This window comes from Pipistrellus hanaki, assembly GCF_964339955.1.
Source record: "Pipistrellus hanaki genome assembly, chromosome: 18".
Classification (NCBI taxonomy): Eukaryota; Metazoa; Chordata; class Mammalia; order Chiroptera; family Vespertilionidae; genus Pipistrellus; species Pipistrellus hanaki.
Window position 1 is genome coordinate 22,026,492 of NC_140520.1, and position 20,869 is coordinate 22,047,360.

Below are 20,869 nucleotides of genomic sequence, written 5' to 3' on the forward strand. Positions count from 1 at the left end.
GGCCTGCGGACTGAAAGGTCCCGGGTTCGATTCCGGGCAAGGGCATGTACAATACCTTGGTTGCGGGCACATCCTCGGTAGGGGGTGTGCGAGAGGCAGCTGATCGATGATTCTCTCTCGTCGATGTTTCTAACTATCCCTCTCTCTTCCACTCTGTGAAAAATCAATAAAATATATTTTAAAAAATAAATGTACAAAAGATATGCATTAGATATCAGGTCCTGGTGGAGGAAACTTCTTAAATCCCTTTTGAGTAGAATTAGGATTTTTCTTACCTTAACCTGGAAAATTGGTGAAGGTAGGTGGTAGGCAGAATACCACCACCCAAGATATCCACATCTTAGATTTCACAGGGACATTACAGATGTGATTAAAGTTAAGAACTTGAGTTTGGGAAAATTATCCAGGTTCATGTAAGTTCTTAAAAGTGGAAGAGGGAGATAGGAGTGGGTCGGGAGATGATACTGAAGAGGCAAGTGAAGTTCAAAACATGAAAGAGATGCAATCCATTGTTGCTGCTTTGAAGATGGAGGAGGTCATGATCCAAGGAATGCAGTTGCCCACTGGAGGCTGGGAACAGCCTTTTGCTGACAACTGTCAGGGGAACATTTCAATCCTAAAACTGCAGGGAAGTGAGTTCTACCAACCCCCAAATGAGCAAGAAAACACTTTCCTTTAGAGCATCAAGAAAGGAATACAACCGCAAAACAGATTTTAGCCCAGTGGGACCCATGTCAGACCTCAATCTACAGAACTTAATGAGTTTTACTTGACTCAATTTGTGGTCATTTGTTAGGATGGAGGGGAAAAGGGATGGGAAGGTTAAGGAAGGAGATAAAAATATTTATGAAAGATCAAATTTAGAAAATCTTAGGCTTTGCGCATGCCTTAGGAATGTGAGAATAGGAAAAACTTCCGAAGGCTGGGAAAAGATTAGTTGGCAGCAACAGGAAGGAGGTAGATGACCGATGAGTGACAAGTTTGCTCACACAAGGCTATTGCTTTCTGCTCATGTTCAAAAGATCCTGTCTCTTTCTATGACCTACTTTTCCTAAAGCCAAAAATGAAGGTGGAGGAAGAGGCCTGGAAAGGAAAATTCCCCACTTAGCATATTCATTATTGAAAGATTATTTAGGACCTCCATGGGCAATCCCCGAATTATATGGCACCCAGCTAACAGGACCTTATGTTTTTTAAAAAAGACTATTCAACGAAATACTGAACAACTGCCTTATTCAACCCGGCCTCAGCAGATTCTCAGATAACACAAAGTGAAAAGCAAATAGAGGAAGGAAACATTTAAGTATTTGAGCCTGAGTGCTTATTTCCTTTTATATCTTAAAGTCAGTATGTTTTGCTTTGTAGAAAAGACTAATTAGAAATAACCCCCTCCCCCTTCTTTAAATTTTTTTTTTTTTTTAGAGAACACAAAGATTTCCCACCTTCATTTGCAATTAGGTATAGCCATATTAGATTCTAGCCAGAGAAGAATGCAGTTGTAACAATGTATGCAGCTTTATTAGGCACTATCCCTTCTGCTTAGCTGGAATTTTGGCATAATGGCTTGGGAACCATTGCTATGTTAGACCATGTGAATTTGAATGGAAACACCATATGATTGTAAAACAAAATAGAAGAAACTTGAATTTCTAGCATGAAACCCCTACAGCCCTACGCTAAGTAGCCCAATGGCATATCTCCTAACCCGGTACTGATACCTCTGGACTTACTGAATGTGAGGGAGAAATACATCATTATAGTGTTTGTTTCCTGCAGTTGAACCTGATCCTATGGGGCCATCTTACTTTATTCCAGTTACTAACACACAACAGAATGAATCAGGAATTAACTGTAAAATTAACATTCTCCACATAGAACATAATGCTTCTTACTGGACTAAGTATTAAAAGCAATGTTTAAAACCACATTTATTTTGGAATTAGCAGTGATGGTGCTACCATATACCTCTTACTAAGAATATACTGAATATCACTGAATTAAATACCCGAAAGAATGAATTTTGTGATTTGTGAGTTATATTTCAAAGCATTTTAAAAATTCTTTTTCTTAAATATATTTTTTAAATTGACTTCAGAGAAGGAGAGAGCGAGATAGAAACATCAGTGATGAGAGATAATCAATTGGCTGCCTTCTGCCCATACTGGGGCTTGCCCGCAGCCCTGGCATATGCCCTGACTGGGAATTGAACTATAACTTCCTGGTTCATAGGTCAATACTCAACCCCTGAACCATGACAGCCAACAAAAATTTTACAATGAATCATTCGATGAAAACATTAACATGTTTAAATGTTTTTAATTAAATAAGTTGAATTTAATTAGAATTACCATTTATGTGGGAGATGAGATTTATTAAACTCTCTTAAATATAAAACTTGAACATAAACCCAGTGCTTTAACTTGTGGCTATTCTGATATCCCCCTTTAAGTTTGCTTCCATTTTATTATCATTCATTTCCAGATTCAGATTTTGCATTACTTTGGAGAGCTTATTTTCATCTTTTTTGTCTCCTGAAGCAGCCCCTTTGTTGCAAGGTTCTGCTACAATAAAAAACTGTTCTGTTGGTGGAAGAATGCTTACTCCATAGCCATTGTTGTTGTAAATATGATTATTAGTCATCTTCAATTTGGGTGCAGGAAGAACCTGTTAAAGTATTCAAAGAAATTAGTTTTTCAATCATTTCTATAATATGAATAATGAATGTGTCATAAACTCTAGATCTTATTCTTGGGTGTATACATTTAGACAACTGAATCTCAGTTTTGAACAAATTATTTTCCTCACTGGGTTAATGTAATATTAACTACAAAAAAGTTTGATGAGGAAACATTAAATGAGGTTTTTAACTTATTTTTTATCAGTTATTGGTAAAGATAAATGATTCTAGATGGGGTTACATCAATGCCATGAAGCTTTTAATATGCTAAACATGAAAATTTCAATTGATAGGTAAACTAGATTTCTATGTAAAAACTTCATTAGCTACACAGGTCTAGAGAGGGCTCTAGAAGGTAGAATTTATAGGAATGCGAAGGCATTTCTCTTATAAATTATTGCCATTAGTTGATTTATTTTACAAAATTTGAAAGATAAAATATTTCTTAATATATTTATTATTCTCTTGCTTTACTTTTCTAAATGTATTATGCATACGCTCACTGAAAGATTAAAAATATTTTCATAAGATCAAACTCATCCACTTTCTCATATTTGAAGTTACTTGCTAAAATTCAAGTTGAAATTATTAAATTATAAGACTAAAATTGTTTCCTATCAGCCATCATTTAAGCCATATCTTAATTATATTATTCTTTTCCAAATCAGTAATAACATTTAGACTAAATCTTAATCCTAAAAATAATATTTTAGTATCTTTCTAATTATCATTCTCATAATTCTATATTAAGGAATATAAGAATACCTTCATATTAACACCACCTAAGATGCTTTTTGAACTGTCATTGGTTCTGAAGTTATTACAGTGATGAATTTCATTCCTTTCCAGAATGGCTGTGCTGCCAGGATACAGTTCAACACCAGCACCCTGTCAATGCAAAGCAAACACAACAGTCAGTAAAACACATTTCTCTCCAAAATTTCCTTTAAATTTCAAAATTGAAAAAAAAAAATTCAAAATTGTAATCCCATATTAGCAATCTAAGCACAATACACAATAGTGCAAGCAACAATTTATTGTGTAGATGTTTTTAAAAGGGGGAAATAAACCTCTTATTTGTGCTAAGAAAATCTTAGGCCTAGAAAGAAGATTGAAGTCGTAGTCTATTACGTTGCTCTCCCACTCAAAATCTCTAGAAGGGAGTCAGAAGTTTCTTTAAGCAATTCTTTTCAGTTGTAAAAATTTACTTATATATACCCTACTAAATCCCTCATAATGCTGCTAAAATCTATTGACTTATGTTAATGGAAAAGTCCTCTTAGATTTCTGCTTCCTTTTAATCTTCTCATTAAATTTTCTAGTCCTTTAATGATCTTTGTGGTTGTTACTTGAAGACTCAAGTTGTTACAACTAACCACATATCTTACAGCAATGTCTAAGAGCTTATGAGTATTATTATTTTTTAAATAAACTATCAGATAACTGATTCATAATCTGTTTTATAGCCACTGATTCCTACATTTTAAAAAAATCACTTAACACAAAGTAATTCATTACTTTGAACTTAGTTCACTTTTCTTAAGTATGCTATCTTGTACTGATCCTTATTTTTATTTTCATCAGCTTCTAAGCTTAATAATTCAAAGATTAAGTAATTGTTACCCTTTCTTTGCATACTAAGCACATTCAAAGTTATATATATAGTCATAGAAAGCAACAGTTTTAAAATGAAATACCTGGGCACCGATTATTTCACTGTCCTTAATTGTCAAAGAAGCCCCTGTAAGAACACACACTCCTGTTCCTTCACATTTTAATAAACAGTTCTCCAGAGTCATGTGACCAGACTCCACCACCACAATGCCATCCACTGTTCCTTGTTGTATCAAAGATAGGTGCATTAGTTTCACATTAGCAGCTTTGGATACCACAAAACTGTCATGAGAAGGTTCAGAAGTAATCATAATTTCTTCTCTCTTTCCAACTCCTAAATCATTGGAACAAAGAGACATAATTAAATTAGTAGTCCCAAAGTCAAAAGCCCTTTGTTAATAATACTTGCTATTACCAAGATTTTCACATTTTTAATAAATGATATGTGGTTATTCAGTAATTAAAATTAGATACTTATCTATAATGTAATCTGTCATTTTGATGCCAGATTCTGGGATTAAAATCAAATCTAAATCTACCTTTATCTTTAACATACTCATTGCACTACATATTTCCCTAAGTTATATAATCAGTAATTCTCTACATACAAAATGTTTAAGCCTCAAAAAGTATCTTACCATAATCTATTTTAAAAACCATAATAAATTATATTTAAAAGGACTGGCAGAGACTCTTGAATTAAGTTGTAAGATTAATCATATCCATAATTTTGCTCTGGAATAGTCAAAGCAATTTAAATTTAAATATCAATCCAAAAATAAGGGTTGTATCTTCAAGAAGGCTACAAATTTTTAAAATTACAAATATCTTTATTATCCAGTAGTAATTTTCAGCAAAATACTACTGATTACAGTCATCAATATCTAGTGAAAATTTTATGTAGATAGGCAACTTTTAAATCACCTGTTCCGTTCTTTTGGCCAGACAATGGGAATATGCGTGCTTCAATATAAAAGGGCATAATAAAGTTACTTATTCAGACCCTTAAGAAAAATTTAGTATGCTCTGCTTTTCTACTATTTTAATAAGTTTGCATGTGAATTAACCTTTTAAAGAAAATTCTTAATATAGCCTTACATTTGAGCTTTCCCACAAAAGTGATATCAAGTGCAGAAGAGATAGATGAAAGTTTAACAAAAATATAGATGGTCCTAACAGAAAATACTGCCAATAGGTTTTCATTAGCATGGGGAAGAAGTCTCATTGTCTTGCTCTGGTACAGTATGTCCAGGAAAGGTCATCTGTACAGGCAATATACACATGACAGGTGAGAAAAATCTTAATTGTAAAAAAAGGCACATAAGGGATTTTTGTGAAAAATAAACCTGTGTTCTAATTTCTAGTAATTTCATTAACCATGCTTGCAATATACAATTTGCCTAGTAACACATTGCTATAAAAATGCAAAGGAAGCCCTGCTAACCCTTTATAATGATGTCATCAGTCAATAAAGCAAGATTGACAGCTTGATATTCTCCTGGGAAAATAACTACTGTATCTCCACTATAACAACTATCCAGAGCCAAATCCAAATCATCATGCTGTTGCAGAAATGTGTCTGAAGATAAGTCCTTTACCTGAAAAGAATAAAGCAGCACACCTTCAACAGGTTAAACTGAGGTCATTTTAATCAGTTAACTTACTGGTAAGTGCTTTTCCCAAAACTTTTCTTGTATAGGAAGTACTTGAATTATTATAAGTATTTATTATGTTTGTTAAATGCTCAAAGTATTAGTCCATCATTTAAAGGAGTGATAAAATTAGATTTTCTTTATGATCACTAATAATTTTAAAAATACTAGTGTGTGTTCAAAATCATATTTAGAATTTTACCTGTTACCTCCTAAACTTCACAATAGTTCTTTGAGGTGAACTATTATCGCTTTAAAAGGTTCAGGAAGTGGAAACTCAGTTTAAATGGTTTGCCCAAGGATATACTGGTAGAGTTAGCAGTAAAATCTAAGCTTTAGATCCAGGTCTTTATGATACCAGATACCTTTCCAGTATACTTCTAACTCGAACTGACCTTATAGTTTGATAAATCCACAAAATCTTACATATTAAATCATAGGACTAAAAAAAGTACTAGAAATTTTCACTTGGGTAGAAAAGGGTAGAGGGCTTCATTCTAGCACCTTCTAGAGTGAGGACATTTAAAATAAAATTTGGAAGCTGGAAATATACTCAGAAAATACCTATTCTTTTTCCAATAGGAATGGCAGTATCATTCATATATCTTAATAGGAGTAGGTTAGGACTCACCTAATGGCCTCATTTTCTTTTTTAATTGAAATTTTTGGTTAATCTGCAATATTTTTTTCACTTGATTTTAGAAAGAGTGAAAGAAGGCAGGGGTTAGAGAGAAAGAGAAAGAAACATCAATGTGAGAGAATCACATTGACTGGTTGCCTCCCACACATGTCCAGACCAGGGCCTGGGATTGAGCCTGCAACCCAGGTACATGCCCTTAACTAGATCTTAAATAGATCTCATAATCCTTCGGGGTGCAGGCTGATGCTCTGACCACTGAGGACAATGGCCAGGGTGATGCCTCATTTTTACTTAAATCACTTCTCTGTTTCTCATACACACTGTACTCTGTCAGACATGCACTCATTTATTTAACCAAAACAATTAGTTGGGCACCTATGCCAAGCATGATGTGAAGTGGGGGATGTATGGTAAATATATACCCTTTGCTCTCAAGAAGCTCATATTCTAGTTAAGAGGCCAAAAAAAAGTATTGAACAGTCGTGATAAGGGAAAGTGCCAGTAAGGGGAAGGGCAGGGTGCTGTGATAACCATGTTTCCCCGAAAATAAGACAGTGTCTTATATTAATTTTTGCTCCCAAAAATGTGCTAGGTCTTATTTTCAAGGGATGTCTTATTTTTCCAAGAAGAAGAATATGGTACACATTTGTTGTTAAATGAAAATAAAGGAAATTTATTACCTGTATATGGTACGGTAGTACGGTAGTTGTCAACACAAACCAGACAAACTGAATCCTACAGTATCAAGAATTTACTCATTTATTCAGAGACAATCATATCATCTTCTGGAACATCATCATAACAATCCAATTCCTGAATTTCCTGGTGAATTTCTTGTGACTCCATTTCTTTTAGAATCAGTGGACCAAATCTCTCATGTTTAGCCTGGGGGGGGGGGGTGTCTTATTTTGGGGGGATGCCTTATATTTCACTCAGAAGGAAACCTGTAAGTAGGTCTTATTTTTGGAGGATGTCTTATTTTCGGGGAAACACGGTAGTACACAGCTGTCTAATGTACTCTGGAAGGCTGTGAAGGGCTGGACATGATGTGTATGTTGAGGGCTGAGGATGTGCAGCGACTGAAAGAATGTTGTATTACACCAAAGTGGATAGATGCACGGAGGTGAAGAGGTTTAGGATAACTCAGAAAATTATAACGAGCAACTGGGTAGGTAGTGGAACCATTAACTCGAACAGGGAATTCTAGAATGTAAAGTCAATGAAGAAGGTCATGTATTTAATTGTGGACAGTTGAGTTGAAGTACTTTTGAGATAGAGTGGTGATGAGCACTGGGCAGTGGACACATTCCCAGTTATCAGTATATATAACTGATCAGATAGAGATCAGTTAAATCACTTAGGGATAATACCATGCAGCAAAAGTACCAAGCATTTAAAGGACATATAGGAGGAGAGGGAAGCATCTAGAAAGTATGAGAACCAGGGAAGTATAGTAACAAGACAACAAAAAAGAATGTTTCCAGGAGATAGCTGTGAAATGCTACTGAGAGGTTGAGATGGAAATATTTACTTTTAGACTTAGAACATTTTCCCCTCTTTGGCTTCTTAAATTTATAGTATTCTTTATTTAGGTTTCAACTGAGTTATTTCTCCCAGTCAGCGTTTCCAGACTTGCTAATTCAGGCTTATGTGCTCATCCTATATGCACCCTGTACATACACATGTCATAGCATGTATCATTCTTTGTTGTAATTGCCTTCTTGTTCATATCTCCACTACATTCAAACTTATACAATGTGTGATGTGTGGGTCTGGTTCAACGCTGTATCTTCCTCATTTGCAGGCTTTCTCATATTTGTTTCCCATCCTTTTTATTTTTTTTTAAAAATCAATCTTTATTGTTCATATTATTACAAAGGTTCCCATCCTTTTTATACTACTAGCATAGTGCCTGACAACAAAGGTTAGTTCTCAGCAAATAATTATTGACATTGATTCATTTAGTACTTATAAATGCCACTCACTAAGCTGGATATAATGGAAACATGGCATTCCTGAGTCAGGCAAGAACCCTACCTTCCAAGTGCTGCTTTTCTGATTATACACAGCTAAACTTAAATGAACAAGTAAGAATGAAGTGTATTTCTTACCATGTCAGTAGTCATCACTTTTGCTACAATATGTGTTATAGTCTTTCCAAAATCTCTTTTTCCTTTCCTACGCCTCAGAATTCTTGGGAAAAAAGGTCCATGGATTCTAGAGTTTAAAATATTTATGATTAAATTAACAATGAAAAAAGATTCAACCTAGACTTGCTTAGAAAATAAAAACTAGACACTAAGCATCTTGGAGAAAAAGGTTTCACTAATTTCGAGCTCCTTGAGAGCAATGAGCAATTTGAGAATAATGATTAAAATATTCATTAGATAACTGAGTGTTTAAACCAGAGGTTCCCAAACTTGTTTGTGCCGTAGACCCCTTGCCATGTTTTTCGGTTTTGGGTAGACCCCCTACTTACCTGATATTGATTTTTTTGTAAATTTCTAACTGTAGTGAAGTTTAGTGTTAAAATTTAATAAAAAATAATGTACCTACTTTTCTCCGGCATTCTCAAACAAAATAACACTGATTCACTATAATTTGTATGATAAACTACCAGTTTATATTTTTTTAAATATTTTCTCAGCACTTTCCTATTCAAGATTCAGGAAACGAATGAACGTATTTTTCTCACATTCATATTTATAAAGTGACGAATTGAACAAGTCGGTGCAAGTTCGCGAAGCTTTGAGACAAAAATTGGCAAGAATGTTTACTGCGCGTATGCTTGTAACAAGATGATACTGGTATATCGTTATGTGCAGGTTTTTATCCTACAACTTACACAATTTTATAAACATATATAATAAATTTTTTACTTCATAGGTACTTTTATAAATAATGTATATGTTTTTATATTATAAGATAATATGATGTAAGTAAATAGGTACTATCAGTGTATGTTGAGATCCACTATCGTGGACCCCCATTTTCATTTCATGGACCCCCAAATTTTTTTTTCGCTGACGTAGACCCCTTGCAGGTTGTCATAGACCCCTGGGGGTCGATATAGACCACTTTGGGAATCACTGGTTTAAACCCTTGAACTCAAATTTTTTCATTTTAATGGTTTGTACCTGAAATCTGCATGTATCCAACTACAGTTAATACCTCACTCCCTTCAATTTCTCATTACAGTAGACATTTTTCCTGATTGTACTATCATAATCCACTGCACAGAGCAGAGGTGGGTTATGCCTTTGATACTGAGGCATAAGAATGTTTTAGGGTGTGTTTAATTTCAGATACTATATTCAATTAACAGCTTTTGTTTCAGAGCATAGGGTCTCCATAGAAATAGTTGCCTGTTGCCTCCGAGAACAGTTCTAGCTTTTCTCTTAGTTGTTGTTATATTGTTTGCTACTCAACACTTCTAATTACTTTTGTCCTTTTTCCTTTATAGTTCCTATGTTCTATCTCTTAATTTCATTTATGTGTCATCAAGAGAAATAAAAAAAAAATTTGAATGTCACTTTTATCGTTCCTGTCAGCCGAAGGGACACTCCTTTTCCAACAGATGTTGATATGCCATTAATCTCATTAGGTATAAACATTTGGGTTTTCTGTAGCACTTTGTTGCTTGATGCTAAATGGGATGCAGCTTTAGTACCAGTATTTTTCAGGTTTATTGCAATTATCAAATATTTTTGTGAAGCTTAAATTTTCAGGAAACTGGATCTAAGAATTTGTCATGCAAGTTACTAAATTTTGAATTCAACATATTAGCAATATGCTCTAAAGCAAAAGTTTCATTTAATATTTCAAAATCAAACCCAGTCAGCATTTTTATACCTACTTAAGTAAGTGGCTTAGATATTGAGAAAGGAACTACTCATACATTTTTGCACCATATACCCGATTACTAGTTGCTCAAAGAATAAAGCATCCAATACTCAGGACATAGGTCATACAATCCTAATTTTAACAACAAGCGTATATATCAGTGGTTTTTAATTGAATATATTAGGGTATAATTACACAACATACACTCATTTTAAGTGAATCATCCTTGAGCTTTCATAGGTGCATACCCAAATTTAACTAAAATCACAATGATCAAGATATAGAAAATTCCTGTCATACTCAATGTTGTATCTAAAAACATTGCCAAACCCAAGGTCACCTAGGTTTCTGCCTGTGTTTTATTCTAAAAGTCTTATAGTACTGTTTTCCATGTGGGCCTATGGTTCACTGTGAGATAATTTGTGTGAAATCCTTTTTCTTGTTGTGAGCATGGTAACATGTCTGAGCTGAATCTGGAGATCCTTGGTTCTCTTAACATAGTTTCCCTCTCTGTTGAGATTTTCCATGTACTTATTAACACCATATTTTCCTCTCATTCTGTAATCATGTTTTTCTTTAATTCTTTAAACATATTTACAATAGCTGTTTTGAAGTCTGATAAATCCAACATCTGGTCCCCTAAAAGTCAGTTTCTATTAACTGTCTTTTTTTCTCCCGAGTATGAGCTAACATTCTGGTTTCATTGCATGTCTATTAATTTTGGTTGAACTAGAGATTTGGGACACTGTGTAGCTTTTCTGAGGATTGTTAGTCTTGTATTCTATGTGCGAGGCAGTTTTAATTTGCCTGGTCCCAGAATGCAAACTTTGAAGAACTCAGCAGCTGGTATCTCTATTTAGTTTTCTCAATTTCCAGGTTCCTTTTTTTTAGCATTTCTCTGTCTCACCAATGCTAGCATAGTTTAGAGGTCAACCAAGAATTTGAAATGGCAAAGCTTATGCTCAATTTGTGGATCCCCTTTTGCACCTCTTTTATTTTCTGGATACCCCACCTGAGTTTCCAGGTGCTTTGCTAGCCCTCAACTCTGTCCTTTGTCACTTTCAAACACTGCATTTTTTGCTGCCAGAGCTATGAGAATTGGTGATTACTCTCAGACCAAAAAGCCACAAATTTCAATTTTTTACCCATTCCAAGGTTAAATCCATTTCAAGGATAAACTTTTCTGGTTGCTGCCTGCTTTTGGTCATTTCATAGTGCCTTAAAATAGTTGATACTTTTAATAAATTTTGTCCAGATTTTATAATTGTTATCTATGGAAGGGTTTGATTAATTAACTCATTCCACCAGAGCATTAGATTATCTGTGATTATAGAGAACTCTGTGTTGCCCTATGCCCTTGGAATCTCAAGTCTAATGATGATAACTTGTATTCAAATTCAACTTTTGTTAAAGCTGCATTTCTAGATCAGTGGATTTTAAAAATCATATCCATATTGATTTCCCAAAGTAACCCCAAGGTTTTGCTACACAGGAATCCCACAAAGTATCCCCAAGGTTTTATCACAGGAACCCCAATAACAAGGAAACATAAAAATGTAAGCACTGGAATGGGATTCTTAGTGATTATAAAACAGGTCAAATTTGAGAGAAAATACAAAAGGAAAGATTAGGCTCACAGTTCACAGTTAGGTAAGTAAAATATGGCTCAGAATTCCTAAAGCAAAGAATGAATAAAGGTAGAACACACAAAAAGAGATTTAACAATTTTGTATGAAATAGAAGTTCTTTGACTCCAAGATTTTCTATTAATTTGGAGACTATGAGCAAGAATTCCTGTTTCCCCTCTTTTAAAAACAAAGAAAAGACAGACATATATATTTTTTGCTGCATAAAATGTAAAAATACTTAAACACATTTGGAAGTATTATAGAGGAGAATTATGCTGATTAAATCTACATTGTTTTATTTATCAAAAACAACTTACCAACTTATGTTGGTTAGAAAAGCTGAAATTATGAGGCAGCCAAATTGTTTCCATTTAATATACAGCAAACTGCCTGGCCAGTGTGGCTCCGTGGTTGAGCATCGACCCATGAACCAGGAGATCGGGTTTGATTCCTGGTCAGAGCACATGCCCAGGTTTCAGGCTCCTCCTCAGTAGGGAGTGTACAGGAGGACAGAATCATTCTATGTCATTATTGATGGTTCTCTCTTTCCCTCTCCCTTCCTCTCTCTGAAATAAGAACATATTAAAATAGAATAAAATAAAATAGAACGAAGTATTACCGGAGGCGTAAATCTTCCCACATTTTCAATAATTCACAGAGCATTACTATCTCGTAGTATTTTTTCCAACATTCGACAGCCTCTGCTGCAGAGGGATCCTCTTTAATATTGTTCTGATACTCAATGAGCTCGACACGCTTGTTTTTATATTTCTCCAAAGTTTTTTTGAAACGTTGTGCTATAGGACCAGGTATTGTTCCATCTTGTATATCACACCACCTGAAAAGCATCAATATAATTTCAATGCTTATATAATGTGCTGAGCAAATTTTTTTTTAAATATATTTTTATTGATTTCAGAGAGAAAGGGCGAGGGAGAGAGAGACGGAAACATAAGAGAGAATCATTGATCAGCTGCCTCCTGATTGCCCCCTTCTGGGGATCAAGGCCACAACCCAGGCATATGTCCTTGACTAGAACCAAACCCTGGATCCTTCAGTCCACAGGCCCGATGTTCTATCCACTGAGCCAAGTCAGCTAGGGCCTGAACAAGTTTTTAAGTATACTTACAAATTAATTCTTTCTTCAATCAAAGCAGTATAATTTTCACAATGTTCTTCGTCATCCCAGTCTCTCCAAAGGAAATCATAAAAAAACCTAAAATAAATCAAATTAAGAGGAAAGTGATCAAAAACAGTGAGTACCACATTTAGAATTAAAAAGGCATTCTGATGTAAAAATTCTTTACATGAATTTTAACTGTTAAGAAAGAAAATATTTTTTTCCTCATTCAAGGACATGCTTTTTATTGATTTTTGAGGAAAGGGGAGAGAGAGATATCAATTGGTTATTAGACAGGCATGTACCCTGATAGAGAACAGAAACCCTTAGGTATAAGAAGGATGCTCCAGCCAAAGCCGGTTTGGCTCAGTGGATAGAGCGTCGGCCTGCGGACTGAAGGGTCCTGGGTTCGATTCCGGTCAAGGGCATGTACCTTGGTTGCGGGCACATCCCTAGTAAGGGATGTGCAGGAGGCAGCTGATCGATGTCTATCTCTCATCGATGTTTCTAACTCTCTATCCCTCTCCCTTCCTCTCTGTGAAAAATCAATAAAATATATTTAAAAAAAAAAAAAAAAGAAGAAGAAGAAGGATGCTCCAACCAAGTGAGTCACGCTGCCAAGGCAGAAAAATATTTTTAAATGACATTTCAATGAACTACTAATAAAGGTAAACTTTAAAAATTTTATCTGTATTATATTTTAGGTTACTACAGATAATGTTTCTTGAAGTGGAATTATAAATTTCATGTTTCAGATTTCATAGATTTGGGTTATTTTATTCACCAAAAAAAGTAATACTTAAGATATCATCAAATTTGTATATTGAAAGCAGAAATGCATGAGAAAAACAGAAACATGCCCTCATCTATAGTAAGTTTATGAATGGCTTCTCTCAAATTGTATCAGTTGTAAGAAGCAATCATAATGTGAATGACATCGAGTATTTGTAATGCCCTTAAATGTGAAAAAAATGAAATCTGATGTATTTAAGATGTTTATTTATTTATTTTAAAATATATTTTATTGATTTTGTGCAGAGAGGAAGGGAGAGATATAAAGAGTTAGAAACATCAATGAGAGAGAGTCATCGATCAGCTGCCTCTTGCACACCCCCTACTGGGGATATGCCTGCAACCAAGGTACATGCCCTTGACCGGAATCGAACCCGGGACCTTTGAGTCCCTAAGCTGACTCTCTATACATTGAGCCAAACCGGTCTCGGCGATGTATTTAAGATGTTTAAATATGAACAGAACTTATAACTTATTGCTAGAATTCTTTAATTCAATTTTTGTAAAATGCAAAGTTGAAAATAGTAAATGTTTATTGCCCGTATATAATACTTCACAAGAGAATGTTTTAATTAAGAGTTACACATATGTTCATTAAAAATAGATAAATTGAATTAAGTGAGTAAAATTAAAACAATAAATATTCAAAGTGCTTGTATGAACAAAATTTACATATTAAACTAAAATATTGGCTATGATAATTTTAACTTTAAGAAGTAAAAAGCTTTAATACCTTACAACTTCCAAGGCCAAAGCAATATCATGTATTTCGGAATCTTGTCCTTCAACAGGGTATACTTCCAAGAGAGGCACACTATGCTCTAGTTCTTCTAAAACCTCATTAACCAAATTCCTAGGAATATTTGCAATATTAGAAGAAAAAGGCTCAGCAACAGAAACAGTCACTCTGAAACAAGATGATGAGCTCTGGCGTGGTGTACAAGTTGCCTAAAATAAATATTTTAAAATTTTAGTTTTGATTTCTTAAATTGGTATTATACATGCATATATTTTAGAATCAAATGGCTGTATAGGTTTGTTATAAAAATATAATTTCTTTATAATCTCCCACCACCCTCTAGTTCTTAATCCTCTAATTTTTATTCCTCAGAGACAAACACTTGTAATTTTTTTAGCTGATTATTTTGACATTTACTTTTTAAAAAAATAATATCTTCATATTGCCACTTTGTTTTGTTTCAGTTTTTGGCATTATATATTGACCCCTGACTATAGATCAGAATCTAATCACTTCTTTATTTTTAAAATAAATTTTAAATTATTTCAGAGCAGGAAGAGGGAGAGAAAGAAACATCAATGATGAGAATCATTGATCTGCTGCCTCCTGCACTCCCCCTGGGAATCAAGCCTGCAACCAAGCATGTGCCCTGACCAGAAATTGAATCATAACCTCCTGGTTCATAGATCAACACTTAACCACTGAGCCATGCTCACTGGGCTTAGTAGTCTCATTCATTTTCCCTCATCCCCAACACATATACCCACTCTCCTGGTCCTCCAACTACCAATGTGGTTAAAGCTTAGTGTTTAAAATGCCATTCACAGGTGACCATACAGTGTAAGCTGATTCATTTTCCTTTCCTGAACAAACTTGTTTTCTCAGGAGTCAATAATAGGGTGGGTTTTGTTGTTGTTGTTTTTTTTGGGGGGGATAGGGAGTTTTGTTGTTTTCTGTGAGCCTTTCATTAATTTAACCCCAAATTCCTGAGTTGTGTACATCTCCTTTCAATATGTTCAAAATAGCAGTTTCATTTTCTTGAAGCACTCCTTTCCAGAGTTCTTCCACCAGTTCCAATCTGAACTGGCACTAAGACCTACTACTTTTATATCTGCTATCTCTTCGCTATCATTCTTGTAATTCCCTTTGCTTCTCTCTTAGGCTAGCCTCTCTGTATTTTGTATTGAATGTCTTTTTTTTTTATATATATAAATATATTTTATTGATTTTGTACAGAGAGGAAGGGAGAGAGATAGAGAGCTAGAAACATCGATGAGAGAGAGTCATCGATCAGCTTCCTCTTACACACCCCCCACTGGGGATATGCCCACAACCAAGGTACATGCCCTCGACCGGAATCGAACCCAGGACCCTTCAGTCCCCAAGCCGACGCTCTATCCACTGAGCAAAACCGGTCCCAGCTGGATGTCTTCATATTTCTTGATTTACTTCCTTAACTTCCTAAGGGGTACATTGGACATAACTTTGAGATCTCATGTAATTGAAAATATCTTTTTTTCTACTCTTATGTTCTACTCAGGCTCTTTCCATGAGAACTCCATATGTCCATATCTTTAGGTCTTTTGAGTGGATTCATAGAAAAATCTTCTAGTTTTCATGCCTGAGGGATATGCCTTTCTGTTTGTATTCAAGAAGCAGCTAGGGTGTCATTCATTTATTTCCAGAGACTCTGTTCTTTGCTGAGATGGTTATTTCATTTGTTTCATGTGCATTCAGAATTGCTCACTGACGCATATTTTGATGACTGCTTTAAAATCCTTGTCAGAAAATTCTAACATCTGCATCATCTTGGTGTTCGTGCTTATTGTTTATTCCAGTTAAGATCTCCCTGGTTCTTAGAAGTGATGACAAGTGATTTTCTATTGAAACCTGGATGTTTTGAGTACTGTGCTATTTAAATCTTTCATCAGTCCTCTTCTGACATCAATCTGGCACAAAAAGGGGGTTGCCACCTTGGGTCTGCCTAGTGAGGATGGAAGTCCAGGTTCTTCAGTTGGGGTGGGGAGGGGGTGATGTTACTGCTGTCAGAGGTGGGAGTTCAGGTTCCCCATTAGGCCTCCACTGATACCAGCACTCTGGCTGGGGGAGAGAGGAGCACCTCATTACTGCTCCCCCATGCCTCCCCTGACAGCACTGGGAGGAGGGGGTGAAAGTCCTGATTCTCTACTAGCCCTTTTCTGACACCGCCTTGGCAGGGATGACTGGAGTCTCTCCTTACTGGTAAGGTGGCAGTCCAGGTTTCCCATGTGGTCTACACTGACACTGCGGAGGGGGACGGGATGGGAAGCTCCTCACTAGCCCTCTGTCGGTGGGGTTAGTCTGCCTTGATACAACTTGGCAAGGGTAGTCTGTTTGAAAAGAGACTGTTCTTTATCTGTAAAAAACCAGTAACTTAATTTTCCATGGAACACAGGATTGTTTTCAGTTAGTATGCAATGCTATGAGTTGCAAACCCAGTTTTTCTCATGATTAAAACTACAGATTTGAAATATTTAGTCTGAGGCAGGAGTACCATTTGTGATTGTAAATGTTAATTTCTATACAGGGATAATTGACCTTTAAGGGAATCAAATATATGACATCAAATATGCCACAATATTTAACCTATAGGCATAGAAAAGCAAAATATTATCAGATGAAGGCTTGAAAGTTGATGTATTATATACTATATTAAAAGGTACTTTTCATAAGATAAAATTTCAAATTATAATAGTAATTTTCTGACCAATATTTTTTCTTTCCGAATCTAACTAAATATCATTATTGAGATAAATGAAGAAGGGAAATGATGGGAAAAGCCCCAAATTTGTTAAAGGCTAAATTACTAATTTTTAAGAAATAGGTTTTTTATTACTTTTAGATTACTTGAGCAGTTAAAACTTAGGCTAAATACTGTCCAGTATTGTAAATTATATTACATTTAATGATAACTGTTTATAAGTAAATGGTGCTATCATTCCCTCTTACCTTCTTTTAACACTAGTTTGCTTAGAAATTTAAAATATAAGTAAACTTTTGCCAAATTCTGTTTATATTTCAAAGCTCCAAGTTAATAAGATCATATTTTCACTCAAAAGAACAAAGATCAGATCAAAATTATTTACCTCAACCAGTATACCAACAAAAGGAATAGAAGCTTCTTCATATTTCAGAAAGAATAACTCAGGGTTAGTCTTCCAGACTCCAAGCCATTTTTCTTTCAACTTTAATTTTTCTGATAGGTAGTTACTCATAGCCTCATCAGCATCTTCTGCCTAGCAAAAGAAAAAAGTACATATTAAATAAAATATATTTGGAAGATTTATATATATTTTTACTGATTTATATTTTAAACAGAATTAATATACTCTTAAATAATGAAAAACCTGGGAAATAATAGATTTGAACTGAATCTACATTTAATGGAAAATATAAACACAATTATATGTAAAAACAGTTATTTTTTCTGAATTTTAATGATGTAATGACAACTATTTAAAATATATTCAGTACGTAAAAATTTAAAATAGCACCCCATTCTGTATAGCAAATGAGTATATTAAACATTCAATAAATATTTTCCCATTTGATTTTTTAAATTAAATTCAGCTATTTCAAGGATGATAATCTAAGCTAAAATGAAACTCAGTCATTTGACCATGTTTAATTAATGACAATAATTTATATAAACATTTTTCAATGCCTTTAAGAAGCATACCCTTCTCCAATACTCAATATTAAAGTTGATCATTAAATCTGTCCTAGTTTTCTAAGTTTTTTAAAGTAATTTTTTTTCAAATTATAAAATATCATTAAGATACGGAGAAATTTTAAAAATACAGAAAATATCACCCCTAATCTTGGCAGCCAGAATATAACCATTGTTTATATTTTAGTGTATTTCCTTTCAGTCTTTTTTCTATGCATATATTTGTCAGACATATAAATCAAGTATTTTCTCTCCTGATTTTACTTAACATTATAGCATAAGCATATCTATAGTTCTTGAAAACAATTTTTACATGTGCATAGTTTTCCATTACATATGAATCCACAAGTTTACTGAGCCCCTAGTTGGAAATTAGTTTATATATATAATTATATGTATATATATATATAATTATATATATATATATATTTTTTTATAACAATATATAATTTTTAGAGAGGAAATGAGAGGGAGAGATGGATCTGCTGCTTCCTGCACACCCTCTACTGGCGATTGAGCCAGAAACCCAGGCATGTGCCCTGACAGGGAATGGAATTGGCAACCTCGATGGCACAGCACTCAACCAACTGAACCACACTGGCCAAGGCAGTTTCTAATTTTTAATTTTTATAAATATCACTGCAATAAATATCTTGGTACATAAGTTCTTCTGCCTAAAAAGCAGAAACATACAATATTTGCTCTATTCAGTATTCTCAGGTACCATATGTATATGTTCTATACAAAACATCTTTCCACACCCTCCACCGACATGTGGGAACCATTCTTGGGCTGTAAATATTTTTAGTATTGTAGTGTAAAATTCAAGGCTACCCCAAGGAATCTTATCCTTAAGTTTGTGAGCACATTAATAAATGAATAAACTAAGGTGTATACCTGGGCATTGATAAAGTCTATCTTCATTTTTTAGGAGCTCTAGGAAAAACAAAAGAGAAAAAACACTACCAGAACTGTCTCCTTAACTGATGAATTTTCAGTTTGCCGGAAATCTAAGTTATTACACCGTTAGGTTAGGGCCTGGGCACACCTAATAAGGTATAAACCCTATAAATGCTGAGTAAATGTGACTTTTTTGAAATGCAAGTTTTCTTTGTGCCCCACCAGTCTGAGAGGTAGACCCGGCTTCCCCGGCTAACCCCCCTCCAAGGGTCTGGCGCTGGATTCTGTCCCTTTCCTCCTCCTCCTCACCTTGCAGCCCCTCAGCACCTCGTCGCAAAAGAGCGCCACCTTCTCCTCCCGCCACATGCCCCGCAAGGGGGACACGCAGACGGGCGGCAGTGGCTGCGCCTCCACCCTCTCCTTCGCCACCGCCACCGCCACCGCCGCCTCCGCCTCCGCTTCCTCCTCCTCCTCCTCCTCCTCCTCCTCTTCCTCGGGCACGGACGGAAGGGGCTCTTCCTCCTCCTCCGCGGCCGCCTCTCCGGGGTCCTCGGCTTGAGACGCAGGCAGCAGCTGCAGCCGCCGCCGGGCCGCCTCCCGGCCTGCCTTCCCCTTCACCGGGCGGGAGGAAGCCACCACCGACCGCACCGGGGACGGGGACGCGCTGCCCTTCAGGATCTCCGCCGCCGCCAAGTCCTGGCTGGGCGCGGTGACCGCCGCCTCGCCTCGCCGGTCGCCGGAGTTCGCGGTTCGGTCCGAGTCCTCAGGCACCGAAGTCCCGGGCTCCGACGCCATCCCTGCACCCGAGGACCAGCCGGAGCCGTTGGCCACCTTTCCCACCTGCGCCGCGCTGGCCAATGGGCGAGCGGCGCCCTCCGAGTCCTCAACGAGCTCGGGGGCTCGAGGGGGTCCCGGCGACGAGAGTTGAGGATGGGGTGTGGGAGCCCACAGGGATGTTGTGGGTCGCGGCTTAGGGAGGGACATGAGGGGGATCAGTGTCTGGGGGCGGGCCGTGGGGGGACCTTTCTATAGGTGTCGGGGGGCGGGGCTTGTGTGGAAGGGCGTGGATAGGGGGCGTGGCGTGTGGGGCCGTCCTATAGGTATCGGAGGGTGGGTGATGGGCGGGGCTTTGTGAAGGGGCGGGGCGTGATGGGACCGTTCATAATGTCAGAGGGCGGGGCTTGTGTGGGAGGGCGTGGGTAGGGGGCGGGGCGTGTGGGGTCATCCTATAGGTGTCGGAGGGCGGGTTAGGGGCGGGGCTTCGTGAAGGGGCAGGGCGTGAGGGGACCGTTCATAGGTGTCAGAGGGCGGGGCGTGTGTGGAAGGGCGTCGATAGGGGGCGGGGCGTGTGGGGCCGTCCTATAGGTGTTGGAGGGCGGGTTAGGGACGGGGCTTTGTGAAGGGGCGGGGCGTGAGGAAACCGTTCTACAGGAGCTGGAGGGCGGGGCTATGGGGGGGCGTTGTGGCGAGGGCGGGGCTTAGGCCTGCGGCGTTCTAGAGCGCGGTTCTGAGTGGCACCCCACCCCTCTCTCCTTGGAATCACCCAGGAACAGAA

General features: G+C 36.7%; 1 protein-coding gene across 2 annotated transcripts; it reads right to left on the reverse strand.

Annotated features, from left to right (window-relative positions):
• Positions 1-173: 173 nt before the first annotated feature.
• Positions 174-20,297, reverse strand: SHCBP1L (SHC binding and spindle associated 1 like). Of its 2 annotated transcripts, XM_084866588.1 has the most exons (10): positions 19,624-20,297; positions 17,831-17,980; positions 14,700-14,914; positions 13,184-13,270; positions 12,674-12,892; positions 8,695-8,800; positions 5,736-5,889; positions 4,375-4,625; positions 3,443-3,565; positions 174-2,664 (listed from the first exon to the last, which is right to left on the reverse strand). In XM_084866588.1, exons 1-10 carry the CDS (start codon positions 20,107-20,109, stop codon positions 2,416-2,418), a joined length of 2,040 nt encoding a protein of 679 aa, XP_084722714.1. In that variant the 5' UTR covers positions 20,110-20,297; the 3' UTR covers positions 174-2,415. The 2 variants fall into 2 exon arrangements, with proteins under 2 accessions (XP_084722714.1, XP_084722715.1); XM_084866589.1 differs by lacking the exon at positions 12,674-12,892.
• Positions 20,298-20,869: the final 572 nt, after the last annotated feature.